At 42.0% G+C, this 13,529-nt stretch overlaps 1 protein-coding gene across 1 annotated transcript in view; it reads right to left on the reverse strand.

Annotated features, from left to right (window-relative positions):
* SEMA5B (semaphorin 5B) overlaps positions 1–13,529 on the reverse strand; it is a 281,418-nt gene that overhangs the window by 13,542 nt on the left and 254,347 nt on the right. Inside the window, exons 22-23 of the mRNA XM_075028790.1 lie at positions 13,406–13,450; positions 10,022–10,227 (exon numbers count right to left, since the gene is read on the reverse strand). Coding sequence (XP_074884891.1) covers positions 10,022–10,227; positions 13,406–13,450 — 251 coding nt within the window. The remainder of the gene's footprint in view (positions 1–10,021; positions 10,228–13,405; positions 13,451–13,529) is intronic.

Here is a 13,529-nt window from a genome sequence, read left to right on the forward strand (position 1 = left end):
AGAGATACAAAAAATCCCACTGGGATACTAAACTTATGATTGCATGTTCTTTTTGGATGGAAGCTTACCATATTTTTAGACTGGAAATTCTTTGTTCACTGTTACTGGTAAATAAATTAAACAACCCCCAAATGATGGCAGCATCTGTAGATGTGCTCAGGTTGACAATGGAACTAACATTCAATTATAAGAAAATGAATAGCTACAGTTTTCTATAGCTGTTTGAAAATAGCTATTTTATCCTTATACTTAAGAGGGAGTAAGGTTATATTACTGCCATTTTAAACTTATAAAAACCTTCAGAGCTGGCAACATAAAGGACCATTGTCAGAAAGATGCTTTGGCACAACTCTGACTTTAAGCACGTAAGTAAGATGACAAAACAAACTGTATGTAATAGTAAGGCAAACTGAAGTGAGTCCCTGCTTAGAGCTAAATCCAGGTTTAAGTATTTGTCTGAACTGGAAAGTGAAGTCCAAGGAGTTGATGGAAATCTTCCCACTGGCAAGTGCAGGTGTCTAGCCTAACGCTTGCTATTTATCCCTGGCTTGCCAGTAATTTGATGGTGGCAACATCATGACGAGGCGTCCAGACACAAAAAAGGAATTCAGTGCTGCCCCAAGCTGCTTCCCAGTATAGCTGGTGCACAGGATATAGCAGACATGATCTCAGCTGCGTGGGAAGGTGTAAACTGTCTCCTTGCTGCACTACTATGCCTTGGTGTATGGCCTTCCTGCATCCCGCATGTATACAATAGTGTTACTGCAGAGGCTCATCAACTGAGCTACAGGACCTGCCCTTCTGCATGCTCTAGTACTCAGACTAACTCACCAGAGGTATAAACACTGCCTTCGAAAACTAACTTTAATAGTTCAAATTGGGTGCAGATGATCATCTAGAGCAACTGGGCTATACCAGGCCTCAGCTGATGGTAACTAATAAGGCCACAGTGACTGGCTGTAGGTCTGTCCAGGAAAGGCAGTCCTCACTGCCTCATTGCAATTATATTGGAGCAAGCAGCCTTGAGTTTTCAGATGGTCTCAGAGCTGCTTATTCTGCTGAATTACCAACACAAGTCATGCAGCCAGGTGCCAGCCCACAGCGCTACATTTAGACTAAGAATTGCAAAGGTGTAACTGCAGTGGTGAAAAAAAAAAGTAGTAAAAATAGAAATAAAAGTGAAGACTGGGCCTAATTTGCCATCTGCTAACTCCATTCAGTCTCTTATAGTCTGCTTTCCAAATATCTCCCACCCTCTGAATAGCTGCTTTTTGATTATTTTCCTCAAGACTGCTTTGTTTTCTCCCCATGTTGCATCTCACCTTGTTATTTCCTCTCTACATTTATAACCTCCTCAGGTCATTTTCCATTATGTCTATACCAGTGGCTGTTTTTTTGACACACCTCCCAATTTAGTATCTTCTGCTAGTTTAATTAACACACTGACTGCACCCTCTCCAAGGTCATTAATGAAGGTATTAAATAAAGCCAAACCTTGCATTACTGCTTGCAGTGTCCCAAACAACTCCTCCCCATAGCCCTGTATGTTCCCATTAACGATTGCCCGATGTTCACAGTCCATTAGCCACATTTCAATCTCTACAGCAGCATTCCTGTCCAAGCCAATTTCTATTTACACATCACAAGATTATTTAAGACACCAATACTATCCTCTTTTCTTTAGGCATACGGACCAGTAAAGCTACGTTTTTAACCAGCTGGGAATCTGCCCTTATGCAGCTTGTGATTTCTCTTCGTTCTCTAATGCTGAAACTCTGTGCAAAAAGTGATAGTGTTTGCTTTCTTCCTGCTCAGCATTAGGTCCCGGCTCAGCTGTCAGTTCAGCCCAACCACCTTTCATTTCATCAGGGTATGTGATATGTTGCCTTTCAAATATTAATTCAAATTTGCCTGCATATTAACACTGACACAGATTTGTTTCAATGAGTTTCCATTGCTGTAAATGAAAATACAGTTGAGTCAATCCCATTTGTTTCTCCTGGTTTCGCTCTCTAGTATGGCCCCGACTCTGCCAAATCTTAAAGACCAAGAGGGATTTAATACCCTGTTGATATGCTTTGTTAAATGAGGAAGGTCCAGGTGTACTCAATCGATTGCGGGCCTGTATGCTTACAGATATTTTGTCTTACCCCCAAATCCAACTGGCATTTCCCACACAGACTTACTGGAGTTATTTGTGTGACTTTAGTGCATTGGACTTCGCTAGCTTAACAGTGACTCAATTAGCTGGGAGGAAATTGGCCTGCTTTCTTACAAACGCTTTTGTATTACCTTTGCATTTCATGGCACTGGGGGTTTGCCCAAGATCTGTGATATTTATAAAGGTAATTGGAGTTGTTCATTAGCTGGTTCTCACAGACTCTGGGATACGGTCCATCTAGATTCCTTCATCCACAGATTTTCAGTTCTTTATTCACATGCTTTGTGCCAAATCTCAGGACGATGTTAGAGCTGACTTAATGAGGATTCCCCCAGCTATAGGGGAATGCAGACAGAGCTACTCCTGCTTACACTACGCCAAACCTATCGTGCATATATAAATGATGCACCAGGGAAAAGTGGCAATGGATGTAGTGTTGCTGCAGCCTGTGCAGCCTGTGCCGTGGCAGCAGCCAGCACATCCTGAGCAGCCCTGAGCTCTCAGTTGCTCTTTAGGACAGGGCGGTCATGGTTCAGGAAAGAACAGCTCAGGTATTTCGGCCTCTCTCAGAGCTGCCAAACACATTCTGGACATTGAGCTCTAGTTCTGAATACTGACACAGCTATCTTTATTTTGTAAGCATGCAGCTCCATTTGTTTATAATTCTACTTAAAAAGACGTTATTCACTGGTGGAGCTATTCCAGAAAAGTAGCGAGGCAGCTCCCCTCCAAGTGTACCACAAAGGTTGTACGTTTTCTGGTATTTATTGTTTGTCTAATATTATCCTCTCCCTTTACTTCAGCTGCCTGCCTCTTCCATGGCTCTCTCTAAACTCTTCTGCAAACACATAATTAATTCCTCCTGCACATCTTGGCGGCACTGAGGATTTCCCAGTTTGGCTAATGTGCCTAACACTGCCAGACAGAGCTTCACGGAAACAAGGAGGGAAGAACCACTTCTAGCACCTGGACCAAGGGAGAACCCTTAACTTGAAGCAAATGAATCTAGGGTATAATTGAAACAGCCCTCTTCTGACCAGTAGGGGGAAGTCATGTAAATACACAACAGTCAGTGCAGTGTGATTTTGTTATTCCCATTCCCACAGACCTTCTTCATTTAATTCTCCTTCTTCTAGCACAGGTGGGTGGGTGGGGGCAGATACATGTCAACCTCAGAGAAATTAGGAAAGGCAAAAATTGCAAGAAAAAAGTAATATCAATTATTAGATCAATTAGTGTAGCTGGAAAAATCAGATAAACTTTTGAACAGATCTGTCTGTCTTCAGTTCTGAAATAGCAGCTCACATGTTCAAAAACCTGCCCGCTTTTTCCAGCTATACTCATTGATCTAATTAAAAACAAAACAGAACAAAACTTGTCTGCCTACAAACCTGTCTTGCCTGCATCCATAGATTATCACAGCTGCAGTAATACAACCCCAAAGAAAGGCTAGTGTGAGCGTCCATGATGACTAGCCTAGCCTGTAAGAAGGCAGAGCATGGACCATATCCCTGACCTGGGTGTAGAGGAGATACGCCTGGTCGTACGAGAAGGAGGAGACAAGGCTGAGTCAATAAAGAAAAACATGACAAGATGAATATGAAGCATCTACCCCCAGCGCCACTTAGAATTTCTCAATATGGCTTAAATAAGAAAACAAAAAGTCACCCCAAAAGCTAGACTCTCTCAAAATGGTGGGGAGGAGGAACATTGTGGATTCCCACCCCACGGTGAGTAATGAAGGGTTTGTATGAAAAGCGGATGGAGTGGGGACCAATTCCCATTTGGGAACCATTGTGAGCAGCTGGTTAGCATCCCAGAGGGAGCAGGAGCAAGGAAACATTCAGACCTGAACTGGCAGTTTCCCCTACACTTAAAAAATGTATCTATCAGAGGGAGATATCTGTGACTTGCACACAGCAACCTGCCAAGCCACTGCTGCCATGGGGTGAGGACACCTCCAAGAGATGCACATCGCTCTACAGGCACAATCCTCCTAGGACAGCCACACCTCCAGGCATGCTTGACTGATCAATTTGACTTGACCCACTGATATAAAGGGGAGAAAAGACACTAATAGATTTTGACTGAGATGCACCACTTAATCCTTTTTTCCCCATCAGTAAGCTCTCTTGCTTTCCCTTCCTAGCAGGCATTATGTAAATTGAGAGTCCCCTGAAGAGACATTTGCAACTGCAGGATCATACAAGAAAGGGCACAATGCTCCTTTGCCAATACAACCCCCTGCCCCTACTATTCTTTTTCAAATAATACTATACTCATGGTAAGTACTAAAAATATGTACTCTACCATTCAAGCACTTAATGCTCTTAAATGCCACTTTGTTCAGGGGAAATAGTCTTTGTTAAACATGAAATTCACTGGGAGCAAAATTTATGTTTCAATCTGATTTACTGTATTTTTATATACATATATATATATAGGTATTTATTTTTTCCAGCTGATTACATCAGCTAAATCCCTCTCTAAAATGCCATACAGCTAAAGCAAATACCTAAGGGACGCTGTTGATAACTTATTGACGATGTTGGGTATCATCAAATGCTGGCTTATTTCTGAACCTTACAGCCACTTTCTGGGGCTCGAATGATGCACAGTGAAAGGGTCACCAGGAAAAGAAAAAAGTTTATATCACAGTGCTATCAGTGTATGTGCTGTGATCACTACAAACAAATGGGTTAGCCAATTTTAGTTGAAGTAGCAAGATATCAAATCAAGCAATAGGACACTGAAGCCATGTTCTCCATGGCAGAGAGAAACAAACATCCTCAGAGACAAAGGCTGACTTAGACAAACATTCCTGTAGGGCACTTGACAGTAGTTAAAGCTCATTTAAACTTGAACCACTGGCTGTCTCCCTACTACAAAAAAGGTGTGATTTTCAGCAGCAATGAAAATGACCATCACCAAGAGAGAGACATTTAAAATCCATACAGGGATCCATTTTCCTATACCCTGAGCTTTATTTCTTTTTGCAATGTTGAAAGCCACACCAAACACTCAGCCTGTTGTTTTATTCAGAAGGATTCTTCTTCCAAAGACAGAATTGGTTTCTGTTTCGCAGCCATCCACGTTGGTATTTTATTGCCTTGAATTATTTGGGATTAGTAATGAAGTGTGGATCACGGTGTCCGGAGTCCTTCACAAGGGGTGTCTTCTCTGCACTGTTATTTGATTCTCAACAGCATTGTTCTCACTTTATTAAAAATATTCATTGCAGTTTCTAATTTATACAGTCAAAAGTGACCTACTGACTATTCCCCCCATTTTCTGTTAGCTGCATTTATATTTGCTGTATAATTTTGCACAAGTGCAGGACTCTCAGTCCTACTGAAGTTAATGTTTATTGTTCTGATGTCCTCCTAGAAACTTCAGGTATCAGGTGATACATCAAATATTTAGTTTCCCTCTTTCATTGCCATATCTGGCAATCTCACTCAGCTCTCACTTCATCTTCCCCCACAATAAATTTGCTCATTGACATAAATGACCGTTTTGCTTGAGCACGACTTCAGTGCTTGGCCCTTAGCTTCTACGAGAGCAGCAGTGATGCCCCGAGCGGATGCAATGCTCAGGTGCTTCCTCAGCTTATTTGAGGCATCACTACAGCAAGAGTTTGAGTGCATAACTCATGACTAAAGCTGTGTTTAAGGAAGGAAGGACAAAGGGACGTCTGTCCAGCACAATCGAGAAGAAAATCTGCAGAATCATCATCATAACCATTCTGCAAACTTACATTTCTCACTAATCCCATCTGGCCTGATCCAAAGGCCATTGGATTTTGGATTTGGACCAAGGTGCAGACATCTTTGTCTGTCCAAATCGCGCGTAGAATAAAATGTTGGCTCTCTTTATTGGTGGAGGATTTAGCAATAGGAAGAAGTTCAGTCCAAGCCCTTTCTCTATGTGTGGCTGTTCCAAGAGCTCCTAATTCACAAGGACTCAACCTTGACCTCAACATCCTCCCATTTCTACTGCAGGATCATCCGGCTTTCCATCAGCATGACTCTAATAAGTAACTCACATGAGTAAGTCACTGAGTAGCTGAAGCAAGATGTTAAAAAAGAGGACCTCTCTCTGCTTTGATAGCCAGCTATTAACTAATCGGCGTGGCAGTACTGGGAAGGTTGTAGGTGGTTCTGTAACCCATCATGCCAAAATGTGAAAAGCAGATAATTTTTATTTCATTATGCTCTTGTTCTGCACAGTCTTCAATATTGTCAGAGTGCTGTATGAACTTTAACCAATTAATTAAACATGAACTGCTTATTAGGTGACCCAAAAGGTCTCTCCCCTACAATCTGTGAATAACAAATCAAAATCAACGTGCTGCTGGTAAATGTATATGCACGAAATCTTTTAAGACATCATGGCTGAAATAGCTAATAATAAACCTCACAGTGTTTTTGAGAAAAACAGGAAGGGAAAAGAAGCCAGCAAAAATAAAACACTCTTCTGCAGAACACTGCCTAGGCAAGTTAGCATCAGCTAAATGATCAATAGGTCACCATTGTGTATGATATTTACATCTGATCTGCATTACTGCATGGCTGTGCTGAAATGTCCAACAAGGCTCATATCAGCTAGCACTTCCTTCATTAAAATCTGCCTTCATATAAAATTCACCTTGATTTATGAGTTTGCATTCATTGCTGTACATCTGAATGTAACACTGCCAAACTTTCTACTGTGTTCACCTGCTGGTTGGAGAGCAGAGATATTTCAAGATGAAAACAAACTAAAGACGGTTGCAGAAGGCTTATTATTATCAAAGAATGAAAAATAATAGACTTGTGCATATGCTCAGCCTTCTGCTACCATCATGTCACTGTGTATTATCATTTTCCGTTACTGAAAAGTAGTCTACACACCATGTATTTCCTTAATCATGGATTTATTCACTATTTCACACACACACACAAACCTACAATGATTCTTTTGCTTTCATTACTTAAAAAATGTTTGGGGCAGTTTTCTTGGTACCTGCTGAATAGAAACTTGCTCAGGTTTAGAATCTGGAATTTCAGGTGTTTTCACTTTCTTTCATACCTACACATGTTCAATTCACATGGGCCCATATCCAAGCTCAGTCCAACCTTCATCTTCCAGAAGGTGAATTTTAGCTCCTCTGTCGTTTGCATGCTAATTGTGTAGCATCACAATAAGACCACACATGCTCCTTGAAGGCGTGAAAAACTCCCTCCTGACCCTTAGAAAAATCTGCCAGTTATTCCTAAATTTAAAGCTGGCTAATAACAAGTTCTGTAAGTAATTACACAGCACAGAGCACACAGAGCCTTTCTCTTACTGCACTAACGCTACATTCTTCAATGGAACACTGAGGGGTGGCAAATTTGTAGTATTAAATGAGACATTTTCAGGCAAGAGTTTAAGAGAGGAGGGACAATAGAGAAGACAAACGTAAGGAAATATTCAACAGGAATAGAGAAAAGGGCCTTCACTTGATAAACAGATTTTACCCTTTCTGTAAATCTCTTTGCCTCATTCACCACACTGAAAAAGTATGACTTTGAGTTCTTCTTAGCAAGTAGCCCCTTGCTCCTAAACATTTTGTTTTGGTCTGTCCAATGACTGCAGATTTATTCGCTTGAACTCCTTCACTTCCTAACATTCTATAAATAAGCCCCATCTGGTCTATCTCTCCTTGTGTCCAAGTCCCTTCTCCCCCCAGCCTAACTCATACAGTTCCAGTTAGCTAATGCCTTCCTTTAAATAAACTAGACTTTTCAAAACTTGATCTAATGCCTAGGCTCTTTATGTCCCTCGCAAGAAGACTCTAACAGCTGCTCACTGTTACTACACACTAGATCAAGTATCCAGAGATGGATCTATCAAAGAGGTCAACTCCCTCCTGATACTACATTAACTAATCTGCTGCTATTTTAAACTTTGCTTAGCTTTGTTATTACTTCTACTCCACTGCACCACTCAGCATAGACATATTGCATTTCATAATCCATTTACCCAATTGATCAAGATCGTTCTGCGAACAACTTCATCCTTCTAAATTTTGACCATTCTTCCTATTTTAGCATCATCTGATAATACATGATAGCACAATACAAAGCATGAAGAAAATGTTAACGCAAAGCCTATAATTACCTGCTTTTGGCCACAAAAATAAATGTGTCTCTTTTCTTCATTGTTTGCTATATAAGAAACAAGGGGATGCTCTTGCTTATCTCTTTATTCCTGCAAGCTTTTCTCATCTGGGTCTTCCTATAGACTTTGCCACAACTGTTCGCATAACTGAAAGGATTACTCCCATAGTTTGAAGCTTCCAGGATCAGGTCCGAGTTCTTTACCTGTCTTAATAATTTATTACCTAACCCCTATATGCAGAGTGTGTAGAATAATACATCCTGTGAAACTTTGTTAAAAGCCTCTGAAAATCCCAATATGTCTGCTGCTTCCCTCCTATCTAGATCAATATTTATTTAATTTAAAAAAGGAATCCAATTTGCTTGACATGATTTACTTTCCACAAATCCATGCTGACTTGCATTATGATGCTGCACCCTTATGAAACTGTATGCAACTGTAGCCTTATGCTGCTAGGAAATATATTTTTGAGACTGCATTTATAGGCAGCGGGATCTTCTGAGGGGCTGCAATGCCCAACACAAGGAATTCAGCACATGCTTATTACCAAACTGGTCTGTTATTTTCCAGCTCAAACTGTTTTCCTTTAAAACACTAAAAGAACATTGACTCTTTTCAAATTATTAGATGCAAGTTCTTAGTTCTGATGTGCATTCACATTGCAAATCATGGCCATGTATCAGGAATTGTCCTGTGCCCAACATTACAAAATCCCTATGTAGAAACAGTCCCCAACACCCAGGGAGTTTAGACTATGGCAACGGTCCCACCATTGATCTTATTGTTGGGCTCAGTCAGAAGCCAGGCCAGATCAGCAGAAACAGACAACCAAAATGTCAACAGCACATAGCTATACGAAGGAACAAGCAGCTGCAGGGTTTCCTTCTGTTTTGTGTTCATGTCCCAGATGATGCTCCACACTGTTCAATGACCTGAGGCAGGCTGCTCCTCCCGTGGTGACATGAAGCCCCTTCACCCATCCCACTGCTCACTTCTCTGATCACCTGGAGACTGATGCTCAAATACAACAATGCGCTACCATCTCAGTGTATTGTCTCCTGCAGCCTTAGTCCTATCTGCTCAGATAATGGGTGGTGTTCTCTTTGGCAAGCAGACATGCCAACAGAGCATGCCACTTCAACACTCATCTTCTCCTAAGGCTTCAGCTCCCAATTCTGCTGCTATCATTGCATTCTGTGTGGCTGCCTGGGGTAAGTTCTGTCCAGCACTGATAGAGGAGGCAGAACCCTCTCTGCTTTCTCATTCTTTCCAATTTGTTAGTTCCCAAAGCATTTCCAGAATCTCATCCTACCAATAAGCATTTTCCCAGCTATTTTTCTAATGAAGTTTCCATTTTTATTCTTCCTCCCCTCCGTTTCCTCTTACCACACACTAACAATGCACTGAACTGAGCTCTTACTGATTTCTTAGAGGACAATATGTATACATACAACAGTCAGAATGGGCTGGAGTATCTTGGTATGTACTTGCCAGACTGGCATTCATCAGGACTGTGAAACAGAACAAAATCCCATTGCAGTAATGGGACTTTTTAACCCCTTGTGACAGTACAGCTAAATGCCCCTTCAACCCCACATGTAATGCCAACAGCTGGGCAGAGAAACACAAACCTACCCAATTCCAACCATGACATAAATACAGAACTTGCTCAGGTAGTATCAAGCTGTTTGTGGTATTTCTCATCAAGTACCCTACCTTGAACTCCATAGGGGTGTACTTCTCATTCTTGGGGGTTGTGTTGCCCTTGTAATGGAGATGGTTGGGAGTGGTTGGGTGGATAACGGTCGACTCCTGGGACTGCCTCTGACAGCGCTGGCAGTACACGTAAATCACAAACGTTAAGAGGCTAGAGCCGAAGAAACAGGAGACTCCAGTGGCAATCAGATGGATGAGACTAAAACCTGCAAGGGAAATGACAAGAGATGCTATTTTTAAAGAACAGCCTTTTTCCCTCCCCTGACAAGACCACAGGTGCAAGTCAGAGCTATGACATCTCGGGATCAACGTTAATAAGCTGTTGAAGCCACAGTCTTACGTTCTAACATTAACTGACATAATCTCCCTGCAAGTCGGTCTCCCCACTGCAGCTCTGCCTTGTGCAGTTTAACAGGTTTATGCATTGTTTTCTCAAAGCTCCCTCCCTGTCTCTCCTCTCTCCCCTCTATTGATATTGAAACTAAACATTATGTTAAGCTGACAGCTAAAGAAATGAGCCGTACAAACAATGCACATTAATGGATTCCAAAGCATGTGCATGTCATGGAAATAAGGGGATAAAAATGCTCAGCGTTTCTCTGAAGGGGAAGAAAGGGAGGGGAAAGCCCTTTTTGTCGGCTGCCCAAAATGCCTATGGGACTGTGCGTGGGGTGGGGGAGATACACATTCCTCCCCCGTGTAATCCAACTGTGCTCAGCATTCTGGTTTATTCACAGGGTGGCATTGCCTTGGCCACGTCTGCACTACCTCCGAGGTGTATTTGTACCGCTAACAGTGAAATAGAGGTCCTCAGGGGAATGGAAAGATAACGTGGACAAAGGAAACGGGGGAACTGCTTGAAAAACACTTCTTTGTTGGCTTTCTCCACAAACTGCAAAGATAGGAAGGCAGTTGCAGGCATGTGCCAGCGGGGTAGCTACAGTGCAAATATTTCAAACAGAAAAATCTTGGACTATAAAAGCCTCCTACAGAGATCTCTCCGCATGGGATTGCAGCAGCACCCTCCAAGCACAGCGCTGACCTCTGGAAGGAGCTGTAGTTGTGCATCCCACGCACCGTGAGGTACCTAACTCGCAACTCTGGCCAGCGGGGGGAAGACAAAGTCAAACAGTACTCCTCATTCCTCTCTCACCTCAGACAGTCTCAAATCCCATGGTAAAACCAACCACCAACAGATCTCCACTGACAACAGAACAAACAGTAGCGACCTTTACAGCCACCAAGTTAACGAACCACCAGAGGCAATCATGGGTGGCAAAACTTTATGACCCTGCTGCCTCTTGCTATGCGCAGGGAGGAATCTACAGAAAAAGAATCAGCGAGGATGACTCTAAATGCTGCTGCCTTTCCTCTGCCTTTGCTCTGTCATCTTTCAAACAGGAATGACAGGGGCCCTAGTGCCTGGGGGGGAGGCCCTGACTGCTGGCCCCCCAGGGCAGCTGTCCCAGGGGACAGCCACATCGGCTCGGTGGCGACCGCAGCGGTAAAATTCCTGTAATACTTAAAAAGCCAATTCATTTGGACAGACTGCTGTGTTGACTTGACTGTGTGCAGAGAAATGGAAGGGACTACTCGGAGAGCGGCTTTAAATGGGCTTCATTCTTAGTCTGATCACGGTGTGCATTTTTTTGGTGCCATCTTACATTTTAACTGATATGCTTTTCAAATAGAGAATTCTGCCCATTAGTCTACGGCTCTCCTCTAATCTTTAGTTAGAAAATATCCCCCTGAGTTTAAAAAGAAAAAACCCAATAGAGTTCTACAGCAAAGTAATGCACTTCAATCATAATTACAGTAAGGAACATATAGAATTTATTAGAATGATGAGCTACATTTATTTTTTAAACCACACTATAAATTTCTATTGCAAGATTACCACTTTCTATTGTGTTTTGGATGATGGTCCAAAAAACCAGCAGAAAGATGATAATTTCCTAGTAAATGTTACAAGACTTTTCCAAAAAGACATTTCCTTTCTAAAAACCTCTGCCTGCTTTACATCACTCATGAGAGCTAAAACTCAGTAACACCACATGACACTCTGCCACATTCTCCTTCTGCCCAGCTTTGTTTATATTGCAGTGAATATTTCATTTAAGTGCTACATTTGCAAGTCAGTACAGTAGGAAATCCTTTCTAAAACATAAAGCTCTCTTACATTTCACTCTCACCTTTGAAAGACCCATCTGATTTTTCAGGTGACTTTTAGCCATAACTTAGGGAAAAAACCAAATTATTTTGTTTGCAGCATGTGAGTCCCCAGGGGGGAAGCTTTCTGGTGCATCACTTTGAAAATATAGATTTTCTGAGATGCATCAACAGAATTTCTATTGATTGGCTTCTTCACCAAATATTGTAGAACACTAAGTAATAAATAATATTAGCTATGGTAAACCATAGATTGCAACAGCAAATACAATGGTGCTGGTAAAAGAAGGAAATGTGGATACAGTGCATAACTGTAGAGTGCAAGCCATAGCAAGGAGTCCTGGAACTGACACAGATACGTTGCACCCTCTGAGGGAGGAGTGACGCAGAAAGCCAACTGTTACATTGCAGGTGCTGAAATCTTAATTCCACTGATTGCCCCACAGTCACAAACCAAGAGGCCACATTTCCGTGCCACAGGCAGCATGCCTTTTTTTGCCATGATCTCCACAGGGAGAAGAGATTTTGGCAGCCTGCAGATCATCTAGATTTCAGGAAAGCAGGGATGTGATGCTAGCAAGAATCGTCATGGTCATTAGTGTGAAACTAGTATTTTAAAATGTCAAAGGAACCTGCCATTTTTTTCAGTCTGCATTTTTATCATAGGGGTTCCCAGGGCAGTGGAAAAGTGACACTAATGACTGGATCTTTCCAACTTACATGCAGAAAGGAGACACAATTCTATGAGAGGTGAGGACTCAAATGGAAAGAAGTGCTTGGAGGACAAGTATGAACTCTAATCTCTTCCTATATCAGCAAAGGATCTGTCTAAGAGACTCTGTTCACTGAAATCTTTATAGGTTATTTAAAAACACCTGCCTCCAAACAGCTGGAGGCTTACAGCGGTGGAATGAGGAATATCCCTTCCTTTCCCCTGAACCATTTACCCTGTGGGTAGAGAGACAAGCAATGTGCTCCCTGGTAATTAATGAGTCTCAGTGGCCAACCCAAACCCCCAAATAAATAAAAATCTTGGAACTGACAAGTGGACATGCGATACATTCCTCCAGTCTGACTCAGACAGCAAGACTCCAGTGGAATTAAGGCTATCAGTGGGATATGAGCTGTATAGATTAATGGTTTGGTTGATACTGCACAGGGAGAAAAGAAGCCAGGTTAAGATAAAAATAAGATATATAGTTAGTGGTACCCTACCTCCACAGTTCGTGCTCTCATCAATGCTGGAGGCTGGCAGGATCACTAAACAAAGAGAAGAGGATTGGAGAAAATTGTCATTCTGCCATCACTTTACTTCTTTAAGTAATTAAACCCCCTGTGC

The sequence above is a fragment of the Buteo buteo genome, chromosome 5, assembly GCF_964188355.1.
Source record: "Buteo buteo chromosome 5, bButBut1.hap1.1, whole genome shotgun sequence".
In the NCBI taxonomy this organism is placed as follows: Eukaryota; Metazoa; Chordata; class Aves; order Accipitriformes; family Accipitridae; genus Buteo; species Buteo buteo.